Genomic DNA, 26,828 nt, shown 5'->3' with positions numbered 1-26,828 from the left:
GTAATTTTGAACAATCACAAACACCCAGGCTTTGAGAGAAAAACACATAAATGTTTTTGTCATGACCGGGAATCGAACCCAGAACTCTCGGGTGGAAGGCCAGCGCCTCACCCACTGCACCACGAGAGCCGCCGGTGCTTTGATTTTATTTATTTATGTGAATCATTAATGTATTATATTTAATAAGTTGTCATTGAAAAACAACTGTACTCACCATTTCACACTTGGCCATAATAATTGAGTATTTGATTACAAATCAGTTGGTAACAGGTACTCTTCGTCTATCTATCTAGAATGTAAGAATTTAAAAACACAATATTTCCAACTGACAATCGATCTACCCCTTATAAGAATCATTTTATCACGTTTCCCTTACTGAATCGTCTGTTTACTGGGACAGTTTATTTAATTTAATGTTTTGAGCAAGTACAGTCTGATTTAAGATTAAGTTTAATCCATGACATGTGATCTTGTATTTTAACAAATACAGTGCTGTTTGGAGCTCCACAAACGTTGACGTCCGTTATAATTCCTAAGAGTTCATAGTTTCCTTTGTGCCCTCTGTATTGGACAGCTGATCCAGCATCACCCTGCAAATTAAAACTTTTGGTTAGAAATCACGACCACCAGCACCCACTAGTGAGGAAGTTGCAAGAATAGAGGCAGACCCATGTCCGATCATAATAATGATCATATAGGCCTCCACAGAGTGGCGGTTTGTATTAACAGAATTTGTTTTTACGAGAAATGAATGTCAGCCACTTGCTCAACCTATTAGGTCCATACTCATACACAAATTGAAAAACATTATGTGTCCTTGCCAGCTCCAGGATTCGGTAATTGTGCCGCAGAGGTGGACACGAGCTTTTATGTATATATATATTACGAAAACAGTTTATTCCATGTAGACAATAATAATAAATACCTTTTTCTGTCGCCGCATCGGCTTTTCGATCCAATAATCGTTAATTGATAATTTGAAATTTTCATACATTTTGACACACTATTATCACAAACTAATTTTATATGAGATAATATTAGGTTGAGGTAGGTTAGATTATGTTAGGTTAGGTTTGGTTTGGTCTAAAAAGAAAGTTGTAAAATCTCATGTCCACCTCTGCGGCACATTTACCCAGGATTCAAACCTGGGGACCACGACGCTATAGTGCAGAGGTGGCAAACCTATGGCACGTGAGATGATTTTGTATGGCACGCGTTTGAAGAGAAAAAATACCTATAATAATAAATGACACATCGCATTGTATAAAAAATAGCAGGCAAATATTCTTCAAGAATAATCATTACGTTTAATGTAAATATATAATTACATAGTTTGGTCCTCAGGCGTTATGCGTCACATATAATATTATTGCCCTAACCTCATCAGGCGACGACGAATGCCGCGCCGCAAACCACTAATTTTGATCGATTTACAATGTTTGAGACCACTGTAGCGAAAGTATGCTTCATCTGATCGGAACAATTCCGATGTCGATTTGTGCGTAAAGAATCAAACTAATTAATACAGTAAGAATAATCTCATTTTTACCCACAAAAATGACTGCATCAAATAAGAAACAAAAATTAGTACTTATTAGTAATTCTGGCAGACAGTTTTAAAATTGGTGGACCGAAATGAATGGCATAATTTAAAAAAAAAACGTGATAAAGCTATATGTGTGCTATGTTCTGTGAGTGGCATCTATAACATCATCATTTTTTTAATAGAATTTTTAAAAACTATTTTTTCTCCGTGAAAAACTGCACGGCACCTCAGACAGTCAAAACGTAAAAAGGTTCGCCAACCCTGCTATAAGCCGGCGTTTAAGCCACGCGACAATCTGCTAATCTGCTAATATCATTATTTACTGGCCAAAGTGAAAAACATATCGTAGTTAAAGTAATGAATGTGACAATTCTGTTCAAATGTATTTTCTTTACAATATATCTTGTCTTTTCATTTATGATATTAGATTGCACAGTTTAGCAATTAAGTACTAATCATGCAAATAAAACAAGGCTTTTACTGGTATTTGTATAAGGTTCAAACATCCCTTAAATTTTTCTAAAAGAAATGCATCTGAAAAGTGAACTGCTGATTTTGTGAGAGTTTATTATTTACGTATTTTTATTACTCTGACATCAATATCTGTACCGAGACGCAAAACTGTTATATTTAAAGAAAAAAAAAACTTAAAGTTTTCAATTCAGAAACAATCTGCCATTGTTTTTGGGCACCATTATTGTTTATTTAGCGATGTTAATTGATGCGTTAATTTTCAAGAGATTCAGCCTTTACTTGGTAGTAATAATAATATATTTATCATTTTTGTATTCACTACATATAAAAAGTATTTTTGGACACATGTTTCAATCACACGGTATGAAAATAATATAATTGTATATTTAAGTTTATAATGTAATGTCAGACGGTGGCATAGCGGCTTACGCGTCGGTCAATAATGTCGTGGTTCAAATCCTGGGTCTAGCAAATACATATTGTTTTACAATTTGTTTTCGGAGTCAGCGTATGGATCTAATAGGTTGAGCAAGTGGCTGACATCCATTTCTTGTAAAAACAAAATCTGAGAATACAAATTTCCACTATATAGTCCATAATATGATCGGACATCGTCAAATAATGGTAAATAATTTTATACCTAATATTATTAATATTTTTAATACTATGAGTTGCGGGGGTAAAATAAGAGATGTGTAATACGAGAAAGGGATAAGTAGCCGATAAAAAGGGATGGTAAAATTATTTCCATTTAAAATATAACAGCGATAATAATTGTGATAATTAAAAAATATATTTCTCCAACATTTCCAACTACATTTTAACCACTTATTCCTCATTATTGTTAATGATCTCTTGTTTAAACGTACTTGCACTTGCTAATAATTTAATAAACCAGTTTCTTCTTTCGACCATGTCCGATCCTAATAGGATCATATGGACCATCGTGGGTGTTTATTAATTAGTAATTATGCCATTTTATGATACCTTAATTTAAAATACAAAAACCGATTGTCAACATTAACGTAATTTGAATAAGAGATAGAGTATCCCTCACGTAACCTTGCCATTTAGAATAGTTTTTTTTTTTAATTAAAACGTGAGTAAACCAATCAAGTGCTTGGAATTTACAAATACAATTATTCGGCGTACGTGAGTAAACCAATCAAGTGCCTGGCTTTTACTAATACAATTATACGGTTGCGTATACAAACAAATCCTTGTCATTATCTACAATGGCAAGGTTACGTGGAGGATACTCTACTAGTCCATTAAGTAGGATGCCCGTAGCTTAATTGGTTAAAGCACATTGGTTTTCAAATTTTGTATATTCAATACATTATATAATGACATAAGTACTCAAATCTTGTCAATTATTCATTGAATAAAATAAATTGTTCATATAGTTTACTATTTGATTTGAATGAAACAAACAAGTTTAATTATCTCGAAACTAATATTTTTGACTTATCCCACTGTTGCATACAGGTAGCGATGTGGTAAATACCAAATAATCATAAATACATTTTGTAAAAGATACCCACTTAAGGTATGCCATGGTCCGAATTTCGATCAAAATCGCATGCGTTTCAAAAGTGATGTCTTACTTTTTTGTCACGACAGAAAAAAGTTTGGCTTTCGAATAACCCAAATTGCTTTTAGAGCCCGAATATGCCTACAAGAAATCATGGTATGCACTTATGTAGAAAGTAAAAGCGTATTTATATGCGTTATGCTTGTATTAATATGAAGTTCATTGTTCCGTATATTGACAGAATATTATCAAGTATTTGTTTTTTGTCCAGTAGACAACAACCGAAGTTGCAAAAGGGTATAAAAAGCAAAAGATTTACACAGTTGATTGATACTGTATTTTGGTGTTTGGACTATCAACGTGTATTCTTTTCTATTTTTCCCACAACATTACTGACTCGATGAAAATATATATTATAACAGTGGCGAAGGGTGGAGGTAGGCTGTTAAGATCCGCCAAAAATTTGTCAGTCATACGTATTTGTTTTCATTGAAATAAGACTACAATTATTGACAGATGGTATTGGTTATTTTTTAAAATTCAATTAAGCCTTGCAAAAAAACCAAGCCGTAATAGATAATAGTTAAAAAATACTCGTCTAACTATAAAATATTTAAAATTATGCAATTAAATCATACAAAACTTTGGATATTTATAGATAGAATAATATTTTTTAGCCATTATAGTTTGGTCAGGCAGGGCTTAGAATTTTCAAAAAAACTAACCAACAGCATGAGTGTAATATTATGTATTCTTAGTCCAACAAAAATAAATAAATATGAATGAAAAAGTGCGAACAATTTAGTCGTATCGCCCAAAATATTCCAACACTATTATGGTTTGGTTAGGCAGGGTTTAATTGATTTAAAAAAATTAACCGACCACGTCTGTAAATTATTGTATTCTTAGTTCACTTATCGTTTTTTTCTACGGTCCCTTGAAAATCGTAGAATCGGGGTTTCACTGTACCCACTAGAAAAGGTCATATAACAGGCTCGTAGCATAATTGGTTAATGCACAGTTGGTGCGATACCATTGGTTATACGGGTTCAAATCGCGTCAAGCGTCGTATTTATTTGAAAATATGATTTTTCTAGTGATTATATAATATCTTAGGTTTTTCAAGTTATGTATGTTCAACTAGATAATAATATAATCAATTACCGTGCATATAACTCCTGGTGAACCAACAACTCCAAGGCATCCTTTGTCTGGAGTATTGAATTCTGTTGATGTGATGGATCTGTTGCATTCTACGGTTGACAACAATGGAAGGCGGACTCTTCGCGGGAGGCAGCTTACCACTCCGGGTCTTGGATCATCAGCCCATCCGGCGACGGTCATTTGCTGTCCGGAGGGACTTGACACTGAATAATTTAAAAAAAACAAAGTAATATGACGTATATCTTAGTATGTGTCAATGGTTTATTTATTTAAGAAAACAAAATATTGTGGACAATGTAACAAATCTAAATTCAAGACGTGCACAACATGAGATTTACAAAAAATATAACCCTCACAAGAGAGAAGAAGAAAATAAAATAATAATTTAAAAAAATACATAAGTACAATTTTATTCAGAAAAATAAAATTTCGAATACAAAATACATGGCACGTCACCGAAAATGTCTACGTTTTTAGGGAGCGCATTGACTAGTCTTGCACCCCTCGCTAATGGTGCCTGAAAGGCTTGACACGAGGAAACGGTTCCGATCCAGAACAAATCATGGCTGCGACCACGTAGGTAATTGAGAGGCGCATATAAATTCAAATTCATTAGGTCACCAGCATTGGAAACTATTCTTCGCGATAACAGAAGTTGAAGAAGTCCTTCTCTATATAGACGAAGCCTAAATATATGAAATAAAACTTTAAAAAGCTAACTAAAAAATTCCAGCGCATCTATTCTATACACAAGACTGCTACCGGCAGCTATCGAGGGTAGTTATTCATATGTTTGTATCTAAGTATTATAATTGTTAAAATAAGTTAGCCATCTAAATAGTCAAAACTGTCCATCTCGCTCTAAAATTTAGCATAACTAAGAGAGGTGCTGTTAAATCATAGCACTTATTATAACAATTATAATTAAAATATCGTAATTGTTACAAGTGCTAATACTTCGATATAAAACTACCCTCGATAGCTGTCGATAGCGGCCAATAGAAGACAACTAGAGAAGATAAAAATATTTAGGCTAATTCCTCAATATTTTTCTTTTTCGTACTACTTAATCCTTCGACCTATGTAATATATATTATGACTCCAGACAATGCACTGATTCGTACGTATTACAATGAAGATGAAGACAACTTTGGTGTCTTCTGCGTATTGTTACACGTCATGATATTTTATCTCTTCATCGAATGCGTACGCATAAGTGCATTGTCTGGCTTCAGCCTTACAGAAAGACGGCAGGCAGATTGGTCGTATCTGAGAGTTGAAGATGACAACGCTGACCAGCTTCAATAAGGCCAGGTCGTGGGCTCTGGTGGCCGGGTCGAATGATGGATTGGCGAGGATCTCAGAGACGCTCATGTTGGATGATGCGAGATCTTCTCCGCATCGCTCGTGGAGGCCCAATGTCACTTTTACGGCTGCTGTGGTTGTGCTGCGAATGGAAAACGACAATCATTGAAATCAGAAGTCTTGTATGATGGCTCGAAGTTTTGCAGAATAATCTCTTTTATTTTTATCAAGTTATTCTTTGTCGAACATTCATAATTTTGAAAAACACTTTCTGAGAAAATATATTATAACCAATAGAAAAAATATTTTTTGCGAAAAGTAAGCCAACCCGGCAGGGAATCGAACCTTGCATCTCCCGGGTTTACGCCCCATCCGTACATTACCTCTATGCTACGCAGTGATATACTAATTGCGACAAACTTTAACTATTGGCCACTTTTAATATCCACTCATCAACGCTCTTCTAAATTAAACTACTTTGGCAATCGATTTTTGTTTATTAAATCAAAACATCACCTATTACTTTAATTACTAACCGACGTCGTGGATTTCTCCAATATTTCTTATGATGTAACATACTTGAACTTGCTAATAATTTATAAACAAAAATCGATTGCCAAAGTAGCTTGATTTAGCAGAGTGCTGATAAGTGGGTATTAAAAGTGGCCAATAGTTAAAGTTTATCGCAAATAGTATGTCACTGCGGGATGGGGCGTAAACCCGGGAGACGCCGGCTTCGATTCCCTGCCGGGGTGGCTTACATTTTTCAAAAAAGATTTTTTCTATTGGTTATAATATATTTTCTCAGAAAGTGTTTTTCAAAATTATGTACGTTCAATAATTAGAATGGTACATTCTTAAATCTTGTGAATTATTCGTTGAATAAAAGAAATAGTTAAATATTTTTTGTCTTTTATTATGTTTGTTTTTATATTCCTCTAATGTTCTGCAAGGTTCAATCAAAGCATTTCAAAAACATATAAGTATTTTATCATCTTTAAAAGAACTTTTCTGATGAACTTTTAATGAGCAAGCAAAGGTCTTTCAACTTTAATCTCTCGCTGTCTGGATCAGTTCTCGTAACTATTAGCAATAACATTCGTATGCCTAATACATATAAAAGGATTCATCTGGACATTGACAGCTATGAGTTCGAATACTAGTTAGTCCAACATTTTCTAAGACTTTTTCATTTAATAGGGGTCTGAGGTTTTCAAAATGAAGTATTTTCAATTTAAAACTTATATATTTAAATGTTGTGTATTGTATTGAATAAAAAATTCATTCCATGCCATGAAAAAACATAAAGAAAATACGAAAAATCAATAAGTATTATCCTTTTTTCCAAATTTTATATATCCAGATGTTTTGTCTACCCCACCATACAGTATTGACGATAGATTATAATATTATATAAATTCAAACGTAAATTTCAGTACTGAAATAAGGTGTCATTATACAATTTTTATAACTAGTGAATACCAATTAGTGATAAATGAAAAAAAACTCTATTAAAAATATTACTAATCATTAAAACTTACTTCAATAGTACCGTAGCTGAAGTCAGCACATGTCTATCAGAAAGAAGTACTCCAGCTCCTCGATATACTCCTTGTACAAGCACCACAGCCAGCCACGGCATAGCATACGGGTCAATATAGTCTCCAGCCAGGAGTCTACCCTTATGTGTTGATTCTTTTTTCCCACCAGAAGTAGTTCCTCCGAAGATGCCATCTAATAGTCCACTGAGCCCACCTCCGATACCACTGCCGATTCCACCAGGAATTCCAGTACCAAGGCTTCCACTCAGGTTATCAGTCACCTCTTGGGCAAGGGATAGAAACCCGGTATCCTTTTCTTCGCCATTTGGTTTTCCACATTCTGTTATAAATATAATATGTATTTAATGTCTGTCTGCTGATTTCAACGATAGTGTATCACAGCAAATTCCATAGACTTGGAAAAAGACTGTTCCAAATACGATTTTAAGTAGTGGATTTGATAGATGCTACCAAATTGACAGCTGAACTCAAAATAAATGATACTGGAAATTAAACCGAAGATCATTAATATCTTTAAATTTTCGTCATTACAGTTCACTCCTATGGCAGCAGTGTATAGGCGACAGCATGCCCCCCCACACGGCCGTGGCTGACAAGGCTCTGGCCTGGGGGCCTGGAGTGGCGGGTCGACCAGATAAGTGAGATAAATGCACATTTAAAATTTGCTTTAATAGCAACTTTACTTCGAGAATATTAATATTTTAAAATAGTTGGTTATGCGATACAATTTTTGATTGTGTATCAATACTCGAGATCTCCATAATTCAAATGGATGTATTAAAATATACACATTAATTTTACCGCATACACCATTTGGAAAACGCTACTGTAGGTGTAGAGCAGGGGGGGGGGGGAACTGCGGCCCGCCGGGTATTTTTTTGCGGCCCGCCATCATTAATTGTACTTCTGATTACGAATAACTTTTTATATATTTTTTAAAAATATTGACAATAGATTAAAATTTGAAGAATTTGTTGTTTCGTAAATGTATTATCTCAGGGACATCATTGTGACGTACTACCGGAGTGATAATAGCATTCGAGAAAATAACGCTACTCAGACAGCGACGCTATTCATTGTCACCATACACATATAGGTGTTTCATCGTAATAATATCTACGGTGAGCACTGTGCGCTGGGCGACATGCCTCGAGCGTGTATTGGCTGACGTCACAATTACGTCATGTCGTCTGGTGTCACACGAGTCGATAGTTAGGAAATCGCGGTGCAGTACGTCTTCCTTGTGTCTCGTCTCATACTATGTAACCACTATTTTCTACGTTGAATATCGTGATACATTTAAATACTTTTAACTCCGCGTTGCAAGGAAAAAAAATATATGCCCATGATAATTATGGTAAAAAGTTTAAATGGATTTCAATTAAAACTCAAGTTATTCCTTCGACAAATATCGAATAACAACTTGGACCACTTTACAACTTTGAAGTTGCTGAATATACCAGAATATAAATTTGAAGAATATGGTAAAATTATTAAAGCTCTGAATGACGATTTTTCACAAAGATTTGGTGACTTCCGAAAAATTGAGACAAGTTTAGCAATAGTACGCGATCCATTTTCAATAGGTATTGATAGTGTACCGACAGAGCTACAACTTGAGATTATTGATCTGCAGTGTGACACCGATTTAAAAAAATTGCATCGTCGTGAAGAAATCTCCAAATTTTACAATGCCCTTAATTCAGACAAATTCGACCAACTTAAAGATTATGCAAGAAAAATTTTCATTATTTTTGGATCAACCTATATATGTGAACAAACATTTTCTATCATGAACCTCAATAAAAATTCTTTACGATAAAATATCTCCGATGCCCATTTACAAGCAGTTTTGAAAATATCATCTACAAAATTAACACCTGAATTTTAAAAAATGTTAAAAAATGTACAAGAGTTTCATTCTTCTCATTAATTTTTTTGTAATGTTTATTTTTCGTGATAATAAATAGTGTATATCTAAATGGTATTTTACTTGCGGCCCGCCGCTCATTTTGAATTCTTGAATTTGGCCCGCCATCCAAAAAGTTTGCCCCCCTGGTGTAAAGCGTCACACTGCCTTTTTCCTTAGCGATAGGTAGGAAGGCCCGCTTCACGATGTGGGGCCCATGGGCACCGGTATAGTCTCAATACATCCTAGCGCATTAGAATCAGCTCAGTGGTTAACCGAAAACCCCCAGATAATTAAAAAATAAACTAAACAAAGTTTCAAAACGAGATTGTAACCAATAGAAAAAAACTTTTTGAAAGAATTAAGACATCCCTTGGGAATCGAACCTACATCTCTCGGGTACCGCGCCCATGCACATAGACCACTATGTTAAAGGCGTCATACTTATTTGCGACAAATTTTAACTAATGGCTTTTTATACTCTCTGAAGCGTTTTGCAAAATGAGCTACTATTGGTGATCGGCTTTTTTTTTAATTTTTTGATTTGATTTTTTTTAAATTATTAACGTTGTATGGAGTATCGCAGTGTTTCCCAAACTTTCGACATCTGTGTACCCTTCTATAATTTTTGTAACACTGAGTACCCCTCGTCAAAAAAAAATGCAGATACTTTAATAACAATCAAAATATATCTATTTTTTTTCCTTTTTTAGTACCTACATAAAGAAAAATGAGAAGGATGAAATTGTTTATGTTGAGACAGATCATCATAATTTGGTTCCCGGGTTGTTAATTTTAATCCGAGATGCGGTTCCACATCCAAATGCCTGTTCCTTTTCTTTGACCTAATGTCTACGAATACTTAAAAAGCAACTTCACATAGATATGAAGTTGGTAAAGGCAAGATATATTTCAGGACTTTCTCTGTTAAAACTGAATACACATGTTGCATTTGCAACCAGAATGATGTTAAAGTACACTTCTCATATTTATTTTTCATGAATCCGTCTGAAGCTAATTCCAACAATAATTGTTCTTCTTCCGCATGCGATAAACCTTCTAGCATGGCTGTTGTATTGATGTCGTGTTAATGCTTGTTGCACCAGGCGCAGCCAAAGCCCGGTGCAGTGCGTACCCCCACCGAACTCTACCCGTACCCCAGGGGGTACGCGTACCACACTTTGGGAAACACTGTATCGGATAGCCGCCAAATTGTAAAATAATATATAAACGGTAGATTAAAACAATGTGTACCAGAACTATATAAGTAGTAAATAAAGGTAAAAGCTTTTTGAGCGGTGCAGAAAAAAATAATAACATAATTGTTAGAAGAATAATAAAATATAAACTATGCATAAATAAAATATCCGACTGGTTCGAAAAACTATAACTCCGAATTTTTAAAATCTAAATTACTGTCAATTTATGATGGTCAATATCACGTCATATACGTATATTTAAAAAAGTAATAAATCAAAAATACTAGTTTTGAAAAGAAATGACAGTGAAAGTAATTAATCTGATGTCTGTCTACCATATGCATATTATGTTTCTAAGCTGCATGTAATGTGGCGTCAGTGAACAGCGACTCTATATATCAAACATTCAAGTGTAGCTGTCAACGAGATGGGTCGCATTATAACTGAATACTTGCATCTTACTTTCGTCGATAAATATAATCTACACATTCGTTGGCATTGCTCATATTATTGCAAAGCGAGAAAAAATTAGGCGAAAGACATTAACTCCATTAACATAAAGCCGAAATCCCAAAGCTCTAGTCCAGGGTTGTGCGAACCTTTTTACATACGCGTGCCAAAATTTTCAAAATATTATTTTTCGACTGTCTGACGTGCCGAACAATGTTTAATGGGGTAAAAGTAGTGTTTAAAAAAGAAAATTTAAAAATTACAATCGAGATATCACTCAACAGTTTTCCATTTTTAGCGATTATGTTTTAGGAAAAATGACAAACAGCTGTTTATATTTGAATGACTACCGATACATTTCATCAGGTTTGTTGGTTGAATATTTTTATTTTTAATTGCCCGATTGTTCTGAAGCATTGTATCTGTCTATCAATATCAAATTGCTCTGCGATTATACATTCCCAAGCGAATCCATTTTCTAGTAAACAACTGAGCAAATTGGTTGGCGAAATCAGAGACGGTGTAGTATTACATATCACAATACTTTATACCATTACAGTGTATGAGCTGAATAATCACTTTTCATGTATTATATTTTTGTACAACTGTAATAACAAATAATATTTCATTTCACTACTCGATTTAAAACGCTGATTATATAATTAGTTTAATATGATTATGTACCAGAATTTTATGTTAATGTATCATTTTTTATTGTATAAATAACGAAGAATAATTTATCTAAATGTCACTCGAATCAGAGTACTTAGCTAGTAACTATCATGTATAATATACTATTGTACCGATACGCTGCTAATAAATCTCACCCCGCTACATCGTAGACTTCGTCATTATCATCATCCTCTTCCTACACATCGAACACCACACACGAGTGACCCAACATTAAAAACCAAACAAATACATAGAATAAACGTTTATTCGTAAAACTTTTTTGATTTTTTTTAAATATTGTAGGTTTTGTTCTCTCTTCAAAATAAAACAATTATCAATTTGCTACTAATAAAATTATTTTTATTTTGGTACTTTCGTCTTCTATCAAAAGCTGGGAACAAACTTGCCCAATTGTGTTACTGACGAAGGTTGCGTGGCCAAAAAAATCGCCGTACATCAACGCGTCTGCTGCCATTTACCTTTCTCTGCGTTATCCGTTGGAGTAAATCATACTTGTTATTGCGGAAAATACTATGCAGATTTTTAAAACTTGATATTAGTCATATATTTTTTTTTTGTCTTATTGGATCGTTTTAAAAGGCGACCGTATGCGTCTGAAAGTGAATTCAAAACTGAAATTTAATACATTTTCTGATACTGTATACATACATAATTTGAAAACTCATATGAGAAATATATCGAAATATGAAATTAATAGAATAAATCTTTTTAAACAAAAAAAAAACGACACCCAGCAGGTTAGAACCTGCGCCCCACGAGACTCACGCCTAGGTGCTCTGACCACAAAGTTATACGTGTCTTGTCTAATTGCTAAGTTAACTAATGTTTTTACAATACTCTTTAAAGCACTCTCTCAATTTTGTTACTTATTCATTATTATTATCAATCGGCTTTTATATTTCGTTAAATAAAAAAAAAGTTTAAAATCTAAATAAATCACAATTTTTTTTAAATTAAAAAATCATTTTAAAATACTTAAAACAACAATGTATAACGCGCATTTATTGGAAGTCCGACTTTTATCGTATAATATATGAATATTTTACAACGTTGTTCTTAGCTCGTATTCTTATTTATTTTGTCCGGTGGTTCTTTGTCCGGTACAAATCTTGCAATCGATTTTTAACTAACTTCCCGACTAGCTAGACATTTTAAACTTTTAAAATATATCAAAACACGATGCCAATGCATTTTTTAAAATACTTTTAGCCATCTTTAAGTAGAATTGAATCCATTGTCAGTTAATTCTGTTTTTTATGAAACACCATTCGACACCATTATTGGTTTCTAGGGGTCTGTGGTCCTAGCAACTAAATTATTAATATATACGTGCGTTACTATGGAAATCAATATGACATGTCAAAATGACATTTCAGTATTATTTCCTTCAAGTAAATTTTTTTTGAGCTAGTCAAGTCAAGTTTATATGATTTAACAGAAAATTTAAAAACGTTGTGTATAAAAATGTTCTTTTTATCTTGTAATTATTATGAATATTTTTATGCAGTTTTTTATGTTCTTAGGCAGGTCATTATAGAAGGTCATTACGGAAGGTCATAACTTACTGCAGTGACATGTTCTGATTCCCCCGAAGAACGTAGTAATAACGCCTTTCAGCGATTTCTGATCTAGGTCTGATCTGCTTGGATGAGGGTTATTACTTTCGAGAACCACCCCTGCTGCTGTCCCAGGCTCATTTTCAGATGCATCTTCAGCAAGAACCTTAAATAGATAATAAACCATTGTTAAACGTGTAGTATCGTCGTATATGTAAAGTCGCAGACGAAAAACTTTCCTACTAGACAAAATCAAAATATATGAAAACGAAGCTGTAAAAAAGGGTACATGGTCTACTGTTTTCCTTGTAATTGTAAATGACATAATTTGACGATGCACAATAATAATTATGATGGTTGAAAATGCGACACAGGTTATCCTGAAAATGATCATGTAAGACAGTGGTCCCCAACCTTTTTATCGCCGCGGACCGATCAACGTGTGATAATTTTACCACGGCCCGCTGGTGGGGGGGGAGCGTTGATTGTTTATATTTTAGATTGTTTTGATTTAATAATTTTAATTAATAATATTTAAAAATGCCTTCAAAATAAAATACAGTTACACCAACAAATGAATATGAAGTGATTTAACTAAATTTAACTCACTTAAACGCTAAATCAATGGGACCCTGGGCTTATTTCTTTGCAACAAGACGGTTCCATCTGGGAGTAATAGGAGACAATGACACCCGAAGTGTGTTGTTTATGTCCAGTTTATTCCGTTGTTTTGTTTTGGTTGCTGTCATTACAGAAAACCCCGCTTCACACAGATATGATGTCGGATACACCATAGTAAATAAAATGGAAATAATTTAATGTTCCTTGGGCGGCCAGGTACCATTTGATCCACGGACCGGGGGTTGGGGACCACTGATGTAAGAGATTAAGGGAGAAGCTTCTACCTACCAGAAGCATCTATCGGAACAATAGAAAGCTTGCAATTTGAGACATTTTTTTGATAATTTACAATTGCAACTGTATTAATTAATAAATATGTATCTGAAAACATTAAAAAGAAAAATATATTTTTATTGTAAGTCAAATATAAACTTACAATGAATTTGTGACATATTGACGTACACAGTTACGTTATTATTACATTATATTGTATGGTCATGTTTATTATTAAAATTTAGTTTTCAATTTTTCCTCGTACACATTTTTGACTAATTTATAGTTTTGATATTTTTTATATTTATTTTAAAAAACATCGATTTTCATAAAAATACAAATGTGTATAACTTGAAATCCTTTTTATTAAGATATTGAGAAAAAATAGATCAGTATTGCACAACCTGTTATGCCACGAGCAAATGTTTCCTGGAATATATTATATAAGTATATAATAATAATTATCTGGAGTTTTCAGTAAAATAAAGTAAAAAAACTTTGTAGGGTTTAGGGATTGCATTACCGGTAATCCAAAAATCGGGATCCCGGTATTAATCTGTACCGAAATACCGGTTTTTAACATGCAAAATACTGGTTAAAATTGTATATTGTAATTACATCATCCGCAAAAAGTGTGATCACAAAAATATTCACAATATATTTATTTTAGTCGGAAAATTTCTTGACTTTTGGACAAAATTTGGCAAGAGCTAAGAATATGAAGAGAAATGGTTTTGAGGAATACCGGTATTTATGTTTTCATTATGTATTAATGCAATAATATACTATATATCCCGAGTTGTATTAATGCAATATACTTAAACAACATTTTCACTAATAATAATATGTATATGTAGAATGTAGATTCACAATTATGGATTGCAATACTGGTAATTCAAAACCGGTATTCCAGTATTTTTCGATACCAAAATACCGGTTTTAAAAATCAGATAATACCGATATATTCGGTATTGAAAGTGGAAAGATTTCGCGATGAAATAATAATTATACACTATAATGTACCTATTTTTTCTATTGAAGAGTAGCTTATACAACAAAAGAGAAATATATTTTTTTGAATAAAGAAATGAGCAATATTTTGTTTGGTTTTACTTTTTACGGGATAATAATAAAGGAATTGATAAGTGTAAAAAGTACAATAAACTAGTAAAACATTTGGTGGAATCACCATTGGGGCACACATAGATCGAAGAACACTTCATTATATAAATTTATTTAATTATCATTCGAAGAAAAAAGTGCCAATAGTTCAACTACTAGGTATTTATAAACACCAGCATGTCTTCATCGATTTTCGAAGGTTAAATGTATGTACATATTTAGATATTTTTGCTATAAAATATTAATCTTTATTATTAGATATTTTTTACATATATTTCACGAATACCGGTATCAATACCGGTATTCAAAAGGAAATACCGAAATACCGGTATTGATATTTTCATTCGGTATTGCAATCTCTATTCACACTTATATGTGTAGCTATCACAAAATAATGAATTAAACGCGTAATTCGCATTCATATCGAATCCATAATTATAAATTTATGGAGTTTGTAAACAAGCTGCTAATAATTCAATTATCCTAATCCGAAGTCTTACAAAATATTATTTATTCTTTAGTTATCAGATCTAATATGCCAAAAAACGTTCCAAAAATTAAATCAAGTGTTTTAATTAATTTTTAATAAATCCTCGTCTCGATAGTCAAACTCTAGTAATATCTTAACTGGAAAGTGTGCCTTTTAGATTTTTTCTTCGCTTAACGAAGCAGGAAAAAAATGAAATGATCGTATTTAAAATAATCGCTTTATAATCTAGAACACATATTATCTTATTAAATCGTAACAGATTGTTTGCTAGTGTTCATCAACAAGATCATTGACAAATGAAAGCCGTGGCCAAATTTTGTTTTTTTTACTTCTAGCAACAAAAAAAATGTTTTTTTAGACTAATGTATGTAAGTAATTTTACCTCTCTCGTTTCAAGTAAAAAACTAAAGTTTCGTTTTCACCTTCTAATAAAAAAACGTCACTTTTTTACTCATGTGTGTGTAAGTCATTTCGTTTTCAAATCACTCATCCACTTTCGTTTTATCTTTTTAAAAAAATCGACAATACGAACCCTAGTTTAGAGTCGTGGACATTAACCGTCGGTGATTCTCTGAAGTTACAGGTGCTCGGGGGACTAGGATTGTGCTGCAGTTCAGAGACATGGACATCAACACTGGCAGTTATTTTAGCGTAGAATATTGCAAAAGATAATACTCGTATTTGACTCCATTTAAGAAGATCATGAGTTCACAGGGAGTGGGGAACAATTTTCATGATTTTCCCATTCAAAAATTTTACCTTATTTAATTATAAATAAAAAAAATACCAATTACCCTTTATCCGCACAGTATTGACAATTATTAAAACATACTTAATAAAGCTCACTATTTGATCGCAACACATCGTAAAACAATCTTTATATTATGTGGTGAATACCTATCAAATGATAATATACTCATTATATAAAATATTCCAACAAAAAATATCAATTCTAATGGATTTCAGTTTTGTTCTATTGCATTTGAGTAGTTCTCTTGCGACCGCGGTTTCGCCTTTCGGCATCTTCAGGCACTATGTGCGCTCACCAAAAAAGGTAAACACGCGCTGACATCGAATACAATTAATTATTCTTACTTATATAATAAATTAATTCTATAAAGTACCTAGGTAAAAACTTTATCATCCACATATTAAACTTAATTCAATCGAAAAGCGAAACCCGGGTCGCAAAAAACTACTTAAATGGAATAGTCTAAAACATAAATCTATTAGAATTTAAAATCAAATTCCATCAAGTTGGTAGCTTCGGTCGATAGTATTAATATTTAAAAAATATTAGTTCGAAAATGAATAAAAATTTTCCATAGACTACAGAATTAATTTATTGTAAAGTCCTTAATGCCTTTAGACAGGAACTTAAGATTTTTTTTTATATTATTATCATATTATACTATACTGACTATAAAAATAAGACAGATAATAATACACAATGAAGAACTATACATATTCGATGTGAGGTGTGTAACTTATCCATGTATTATTATTTTTCAAATTAATAAGTCATCTCAACGGTTGGATATAGGCGCGCGCTACTCTGCACAATCGTTCCATTTCCATGAATATCTAGTCAGTGCCTATACACACATACGGCAGTATCACACTCGACTAAGCTGAATAAGCAGGAAAGCGTCCCTCAACCCTCATTTTACCTCAATACTCCTCCGCTGATATCAGACTACTTTATCTACTACTCATATCACGATTTACTACGAAACATAAAAATCAGGGAAGTGAGTTACTTTTTGGGTAAGACTGTTAGAAGATAAAATTCTCGAGTGTGGAGAATATGTTTTTTTTTATCAATAGCTACGTTTGTATCATAATTGTATTACAGTTGGTCACGTAAACGAAACTAACATTAATTATTGCTAATATTTATAGTAAATTAGCGGATTATAATTTAATTTGTGTTATAGACTGACCATCATTAAGTAATAAACCAAAGCTGGCTCCAAAACCTTGGACTATGGCAACTGACTTTCGCATTTCTATATTACAATCAATCTGTTTCGAGAAGCTTTATCTTGTAACGATATTTTCTTATGAAACTTTACCAAATTGGTGCCAATCTATATGCTGTGCGAGTTTCAATAATATCGGTACAAGGGTTTTTGAGTTATAACAGAACTAAAAACATACATAAAGACAGGCAATACAATACTGATATTATTATATTTGACTATTTCCATGAAACCCAAGTACAACATATTAGTTTCATGGAAATAGTCAATAATATTTTTAAATCACAAAAACATTTAATACTGTATTGTTAAGATCTTCTATATTATACAGTTTCATATAAGTAAACAATTACTTCATTCGAATAGCATTCATTTTGTTACAATAAATTGTTATAAAAATGAATAGTCAAATAGTGAGAAAAACACGTTGTAATAATTAATGTAAATTAAAACCTGTTATACATATGCTGTAACACTTCATAAACAATAAAATTAAATCCGTGCAGTCGTATTCGTGTTTTTGGCAGACATTTATCAAAAGTTTTAGCATTATTTTTAGCACTCAACTACAAATCAGTAATTAAATTAGATATCAATAAGACCGAATCGTTTAAAAGTATTTAAAAATAATTAACAACTTTCTATTATCTATTTATTGATATAGTATTCCACTGTCAAATAGTTTAATGACTATAAATAATAAAATTGTTTTTTTATCCTTTACTAGGATCTGGTGATTGTTGTATATAATATTTTCGACTAACCTGATTGTCTTGGACACAAAAGACGATGATTGGCAGCACGAAAAAGAAGACTATGAGAGGCTTCATGTCTGATGGCGAGGGTCGACCGTCCCGGAAAGGACTGAGGAGATGTTATTGCTCCAAGGGCAAGGAACTCTTGAACGAAAACTGGTTCCCGATTTTGGGACTCCAAAAACAACAACAAAAAAGTACATAACAATCCAGTCCTTTTTTAGTGCGAAATGCAACCACTTTGGTGCATATTCCAGTGATTCTAAAATTGCTTATTTTATATGTACGTTGTACAACTAAATCTATATATTGCTGATACCATAGAATTATAATATCCACTCAGGGTGTTCATCCAAAATTTTCGAATGCGATTTTACGCCAGATATATAACACGCTCGTATAATTGCGTTCATCCAAATTTAGTACATAAGCATCTCGCCGAACCCGAACACCTAATGCCCCTCTACCATAAGTTTAGCGAAACCGATTGCTAAATTCGGCAGAGTCCATTTTTGACAGATCGCAACTGACAGCCCGCGCTTGTTGATAATTGTCATAGGTTCTTGTTTTCTTCCGTATTTCATTATGATTCAGTGTATTATTTTGATCATTGTCTAATGGTACTATCTATTTTACAATTGATTCTATAATTGGTGCTTATTTTATACAATCATGATTGCTTTATTTATATGTAGTAAACTTTGCTTTCGTAGATAAAGCTAATCTACAATGCCGCAAATTTCGTAAAAGAGGCGACGCTTTCAAATTTAAGAGTCTCGTTAGTAAATACACATCAGACGCAGATTCATGAAATCAAATAAATACAAGTAATATAATATTTTGAACAACTCAATTCACATGATTATGCTGGAATCGATTTATGCATAATAATTATATGGTAGGTAGGTATACTATCACGATAACCATTTATTTTCATTTGTTTATATTATAATGATTATTTCGTCGGGTTAGTGCCAAAAGTTGGTAAGTCGATAGTTTAGGTATTTTGAGTTAATAACGGATTATATGTATATATATAAATATGTATGCTAGAAAAAAAAATCAAGGTCATCCGATATATAGAACATAGTTTTTTAGCTATTCATTATTTTAATAAAAATACGTAACTCCAGTTTTTTCGATTATCCAACATCAAAAAAACTGTAAAGATGCTTACAGTATTAATCTAGATACAAATCTAGCCAAATGTCAATGAAACGTGGCAGTCAAATCTTTGTAATGGCACTAACGGATTTATTTTAGTTCAATAGTTGAGCTAAAAGTTAAAACTTCTGAAATAAGTTTGTAATAACATTTACAGTATTCTCTTAAGCCGCAGTCGAGTCAAATTCAATGTACTAGTACTGCCAAATATTTGTAACTTCAGTTACAGCGCGCATTTGCCTATGGTTTCGGCCATTTTGCGGTAACTCTATCCAGAATTATCATTCTTTCTCCTACAACTGTCAGAGCAGGTTGGTGCGTGTTCGTAATTATTTGTGAAACGTTATTAAGTGTTAATAGAAAATGGATAGTAAACCATTCCCAAAGTGCTTGTCATCTAGAGCTGTGAGGAGTTTACAATCAGTTTATAAAAATACAACCGATGGCTGTAAAACAAACTGATGTCCGATGTCATTCTGTTCAGGTACATTTTGTTGATTCATTTGTCTTTATTTTCGTTGTTTGACAATGTTTTGATCATACTGTATATTGATTATGATATTATAATATTACAAAGGTTCACCTGTTTATAAACGTGTAATAAAAATAATAGCTTATAGATTCGTGACGTGTCACAATGCACGGTGCATCAATTTGAAGATCAATAATATAACTTCGTTTTAGTTTTGTTTGTAAGTTGTATTAACTATAATAATAATATAACATATAACTTATCTTATATAACATTAAAAGCCAAGTCCTCTAACCTATTTCTTAACTAATATAGAATGATAATAGCCAAGTTATGGCTTTGTGACGTGTTGCGTTTCAAGAGTAATAATTTAGAGTGTCTGCCTAGCTTTAATGGTAGTGGCTCGGTTATCATTCGTTTTTTTATAATAACAATGATGAATAAGATTTATTAACATAATAATAATTGTTCCAGGATCTAATGCTGTTATCAACTCCTACGGAAGAAATCAAGGATCACCGAAATCATTGCCCATACCGGACATTATACTATTTTTTTATTACTCATATGAGAGGGCGGCCTGTTACCAATGTGTATAGTGAATTAAAGAATGGATAATATAAAATATTGTGATAACTAAAGAAAAGAGAAGAAAAAATGTGTCGTGCTGGAATAATTCCATAAGAACTAAATTCATGATAAAAAGTACCTACCTAAGTGCATCATGTAGAAACATTATTCCCGAACCTTCCTTAAGTGATAATGAAGTCGAATAAGTCGGTGTAGTGTAGTGTTTATTAAAATAATCGTTGAATTGTGTTAAAAAAGAGCGGAAATAGTGAATAGAATCATGTTAAAACCAATTATTTGTAAATTTAACTCTTTATTCATGTGTCATTTCAATATAAGTTTGTATATTTTTATTATGTCCTCAATTTTTACACTGTAAATTTTTGTAAGTATTATAAATTTCTTTGTACTTACTTATTTTTTCTAATTAATATCAATATTTTTATATTAAGAGTGTCTTGTATTATGAATGTTTTTAAAATCAACTATTGATTGTCCACTAATAAATTAATTCATTTTATAATTGTATCATAGAAGTTTGTATGCTATTTTGGTGTACCCAGATTAATTAATACGATTTATTTTAGGTTTTTTCTCTTTATTAGTTCATGAAAGTATTTATTTTATTAAATAAGTTTATATAATTTTATTATTTTCCTGATTTTTTCACTGTATACTGTTGAAAATAATGCAATTCCTATGACATTTTACTATAATAAATTTCAAAATTTGTATGTTAAGTATTACTTATATTATGTGTATCTGTAATATGAACTGCCGTATGTACATTAAAATATTTATGAATGCATTGAAATTGATCATTGATAATATAAAATTGTTTTCGAATTTATTTCTTTAACCTATAAACCTTCCCTTTCTTCAATACTAACACAATGCTATGCGCAGATAACTGTCAAAAGAGCTGATTCATTTCTGCCAAAGGTTTGTAAGTCCTACCTCACCTTACAAAATGCGATTATTTTGAATGATTAATTTTATTTTTACGTTTTTTAATATGCAAGGATATTAGTTCATATTTCAATTAATCTTAATAAATAAAGCACGAAGTAATTATCATTATGCCTGATTTTAGAGGGCATGCCAAACTTTCAAATTGCGATTACTCCATAACATGATTTCGAGACTTACCAACATTTGGCAGTATACCGACGATTTATTCAATAACGTTGATTCGGCATTCGGATTATCCGGCCATAATGTAGTATTAATCGAAAAATAAAAGAAATAATATGAAAGTAAATGTAATAGCGAGTTCAAAATATATGGACCACTAGGGATATCTAGCGGCAAAATGTGAGAAATTGTCATTTATTTGACAGTTAAGTGCCCATAGACATCAAAAACTGACCATAGAGAAAAAATATTTTTCTGTTTTAATATAAGGAATACTTGTTTCAAATAGGCGCGCATGTACAAACACCGTTATTTGCATAGAGCATAATGGAACACGGCGGCGCCCGTATATACAAATCCGAAGCTAAGTGGGTGAACACTCGACAAGTTTTATTACGGCAATAAACGGTTTCGGCGTAAGGTGAGACCGTCATAAACCATTCGGTTCGGCTTATTTCCATGGAAACCCTATTACACAGTGCCCCAATGTGCACAGGGAAAGCACTTGGTTGTGTCACTTAACTCAGTCAATCGACACCACTTGTGTCTTATGTAGACCTGTAGATCGCTTCTGTAGCACCACTGCAGGGTGAGAGAGTGTTGGCAATGACAACGGAACCATTGAGGTTGTATCACAGGGATATGGAGAGTCGCACTCTCTGGCGGTATCCAGAACCATGTGAAGCGTCTTTTCATGATTAGGTACTGCATTTGTCTCACTTCTTTTCATTCATCAACTGAAATTCTGGCTTATTGCTATTTTACTATCTTGCTGACGATAGCGAGGGGTGGAGGTAGACTGTTAAGATCCGCCATAAATAGTGCACATTAAACTTTGTTAGTCATACGTATTTGTTTTTATTGAACTGACTACAATTTACATATACATGGTTATGGTTAGTTTTTAAAAAGCAATTAATCCCTGTCTAACCAAACCATAATAGTTTTGGTATATTTTAGGCGATAGAATAAATTTTTGCACACTTTTTCATTCATACTTATTTGTTTTCGTTGGATTAAGATCATATTACACATATTTTTGGTGCATTTTTTTTTAATTCATTAGGCCCTGGATAAACCAAACAATTATGGATAAAAAAATATTATATTTATAAAATATTCAAATATATGTATGATTTAATTGCATAATTTTAGATATTTTATAGATAGGCGAGTGTTTTTCGACTATTATCTATTATTGCTTGGTTTCGCAGGGCTTAATTTTATAAACTAATGAACACCATCTGTAAATTGTAGTTTTATTTTAATGAAAACAAATACGTTTGACTGATAAAGTTTAGTGTGCACCGTTTATGGTGGATCTTAACAGCCTACCTCCACCCTTTGCTACTACTTAACAACCTCTATAACTTCGTGTAATTCGTGTATCTCATATATGCATAATATATGAAACAATTATTATTATTATCACTAATTTTAAAATTTTCTTTTTTCTGCTCTGTTAACTTACCTACGTATAATATCTAAATTAAAGTATTTTTTATTTAAATTAATATAAACAAGATTTAAGACTATGCTATTCTTTATTGAATATAAACGTAATTTTTTCGCAACAAACGTACAAAAAAAATCGAAAAATATATTCACCGAATGGGACATACACCGACAACCATGCTATACGTATACACTAAAGTATAATATAATTCTTTTTCTATATGCGTTATGGATACCTCGAATTTACTATCGAGGTTTTTTTGGACTTTGGCACGCAAACTACTCTACTTGATGCTAAGTCAAAGAAAATTTGTGCCGGCTGAGAAAAATGAATTATTGAAAACAATTCATCAGACCGCAACGGGTATTCCTATTTTGAATTCTCCCAGGGTCTATGATGAAACCACCTTCCAAAAACCTTTGAAAATTCTTTGAAGTGCAACAAGGCAGTAGTGATTCTGATGAATATTTTGTCGTGTTCATTGGGAACCGATATCTGTGATTTATAGTCGGGTTTTTCCCGTGGAAAAATAAATGTCGCATATTACTGATGTTTTGGGCATAGGTATACTAATCCTAACTTCGTATCCGGAAATCTGTACGTAAACAGTTCACCGCAGGACACTTATTCGTACGCCACAGTACGTGAAACATGAGTTCGTGTAACATTTAATCAAATGACGAGTTCTTCGTTGAACATTTCACCGTGGAGTATATTTGTACGTATGCTACAACATGTGGCGAATTTTATGAGATGTCTTTACTAGGTAAGGTTATGTTAAGGTAAGGTTAATCTAATTGGAACAGTACTATTTGCAAACTATCGCCGCATTTTGTAAGATACGTACAAATGTATTCCACGGTGAAATGCTCAACGAAGAACTCGTCATTTGATAAAATATTATACGAACTCATGTTTCACGTACTGCATCGCACGAATAAGTATCCCTCGATGAACTGCATACGTACAATTTACATGTAACCATCCTAACTTATATGACTGCAATCACTGGATCTGAAAGGCACACATCAATGTTACGAGTACATGTCACCATTTAATATTATGATTCTTTTTATTACAGTAAACTTTTGCCGCTACATAAATGTACGTATACATATTTGGACAATTAACTCATCTCATACCCACTTACAATATAGTATCAGTAATATCAGCTATATAATAAATGTAGTTTGGACATTCCACATCGTACGAATCTCTCCTCCAATGAATATAGCAAAACTTTTCTCGCAAACATGGTCACGGTTCCTACTTACTTTTTACGGATTTTACGAAATCCGTAAAAAGTAAAACTATTATTGGTTGCTAAATGGGTCCTAGCAATTAAATTATTAATATATACGTGCGTTGTTACTATGGAAATCAATATGATATTTCAGTACAAAGTACAAATTTTTTTGATCGTTTAAGCTCGTCAAGTCAGATTTATATGATTCAACAGAAACTTTAAAAACGGTATAATATATAAAAAGTTCTTTTTATCTTGTAATTATATTTAATTCTCTCTTATCAAATAATGTGCCAAAAAACTAAGTCTCTAGGTATACTAGAGAGAAGACGAAAACCCAGTTTAAAAGACAATCTCGTTGGGTGTTCCGTCTAGGCAGGAAGGAACCTTTTGATGCCTTTTGAGAAGATGGCAAGCGACCTCTTGGTATCATGATGATTCCATGCAGGAAAGGGAAGTAAGGTTTGGGATGCCACTGTGGTGGATAGACTCGCAGCATCACATCTGAATAAATCAGTTCAATCGTCATGATTCAGCAGCTCTTTTTCCCGGGTCAAACAAAGCTAAAAAATACGACTGTCTGTCCCCTGGGTTTGGAGACATTTAGACCATCAGGACTTCAAAGCAGACGATGGCGGAGATCGCTCACCGATTGACTGATAAAACAGGTGAGTGCCATTCAACTAACTACCTTAGACAGCGAATAAACATAGAAATCCAAAGAAGTTATGCAGTCACTGTTTTAGGTACTCTTGAGGTATCTAAGGGACTAGAAGAGGAATTTTATATGCCTGGGAAAACCTAGTATATCAATTAATAGTCTTATTGGTTTATTTATATATGTGTTGTACTTAAGCATACGTTTTATTTTATACGTTTTGTCACTTATTTTGTTTTAATCTTTTATTATTCTCAATTTAATACGAGTCTAATAAAAAATAAATGAAGACAATTAATATAATACTTATATATAAATAAAACATATTATTTTTGTAATTTTTTTATTTCAGTGTGTGATCCTTCAATGCCAACCACAATGCGTTGTTGCTGCATTTTTCGCTCACTGAGTATTTTCAATGTTTGCACTAACAATCTTTGTGGTTCAGAGCTGTAGTATTAAAATTAATAACATATCTTTCAGTTTATATGCAGCTTGACATTTTGTGGGTTTGAATTATTGGGTGCAGTCTTGTGTTCGGAAGATCCCGTTTGGTTTCCACATCCTTTTTTCATTATTTTGCAACGGCGAAAATATAAAAATATTACGCGAGGAACAAATGCCTACCATTAACGAAGAGTACCTGTTGGATGAAACTGAACGAGTAAATAATAATAATAATAAATTATAGAAATACATACACACCCATAGTATTGGGTGAAAAAATTGTTTTGGCAAACTATAAACGGTCAAATTTTCTGTCGTATTTTTTTGTATTGAGAGTTGTGAATCTTCGCTTCTCACCATAGATATATATTTTTAACCGTTATGTTTATGTATCTGAGAGCCAGTTTATTGTGTGATTTGTATATACAAAAAGAACACTTTCACGAAAATGCATTTTATGATTAATAAGTCGCTTGATGTCTATGGACTTTCGGGTTTCACGATTTTAGCATTTTGAAGTTCCTGTTTAAATAGACTCGACATGTGGGCTGTGTCTAAAAAATGTGATAGTTTAGATAAAATTTCTGTATATAACTAATTTTATGCGAATTCGTACATTTACAACTCTGGTAGGTACGGTAACTGAAGAAAACACCCCTCGGGCAATAGCCTACTGATTAAAAAAAACCCCTGGACATTTAACCATTGTATAAAAATAAGAACTATTTAAATTAAACTATTAAATACAGAAATATTATCTAGTTAAATATATACATATTTTAAAATAAATTTGAAAAAATAATTCACAATAGATTTTAATATTTTAAATGAATTAATGTTTTCTTCTGTTTATCTTTAATGTATGATAGGTTTTTGTTATTTTGACATTTTCTATTTGAGATATAAATAGTAATTAATTTAAATGTCTAAATGTCCAATGTCTAAGTGAAATTTAAATGGCTGAACGGTTGCCAAGGTCAACAGTCCCGGGTTCGAATCCCGAGCCTGGCGAAATTCACATGTTGTTTTTCAATGTGTGTCCCAGA

General features: G+C 32.5%; 1 protein-coding gene across 1 annotated transcript in view; it reads right to left on the bottom strand.

Annotated features, from left to right (window-relative positions):
• Positions 1–256: 256 nt before the first annotated feature.
• Positions 257–26,828, bottom strand: part of LOC147073101 (transmembrane protease serine 9-like) — a 46,763-nt gene continuing 20,191 nt past the window's right edge. The window contains exons 5-10 of the mRNA XM_085945603.1: positions 13,402–13,545; positions 7,565–7,904; positions 5,960–6,165; positions 4,719–4,921; positions 489–590; positions 257–289 (exon numbers count right to left, since the gene is read on the bottom strand). Coding sequence (XP_085801729.1) covers positions 257–289; positions 489–590; positions 4,719–4,921; positions 5,960–6,165; positions 7,565–7,904; positions 13,402–13,545 — 1,028 coding nt within the window. The remainder of the gene's footprint in view (positions 290–488; positions 591–4,718; positions 4,922–5,959; positions 6,166–7,564; positions 7,905–13,401; positions 13,546–26,828) is intronic.

Source organism: Rhyacophila brunnea, unplaced genomic scaffold (assembly GCF_057557595.1).
Source record: "Rhyacophila brunnea isolate RB1 unplaced genomic scaffold, BYU_Rbru_1.0 scaffold_18, whole genome shotgun sequence".
Classification (NCBI taxonomy): Eukaryota; Metazoa; Arthropoda; class Insecta; order Trichoptera; family Rhyacophilidae; genus Rhyacophila; species Rhyacophila brunnea.
The sequence above is the reverse complement of the archived record's forward strand: the minus strand, read 5'-3'. Positions and strand labels throughout refer to the sequence as shown.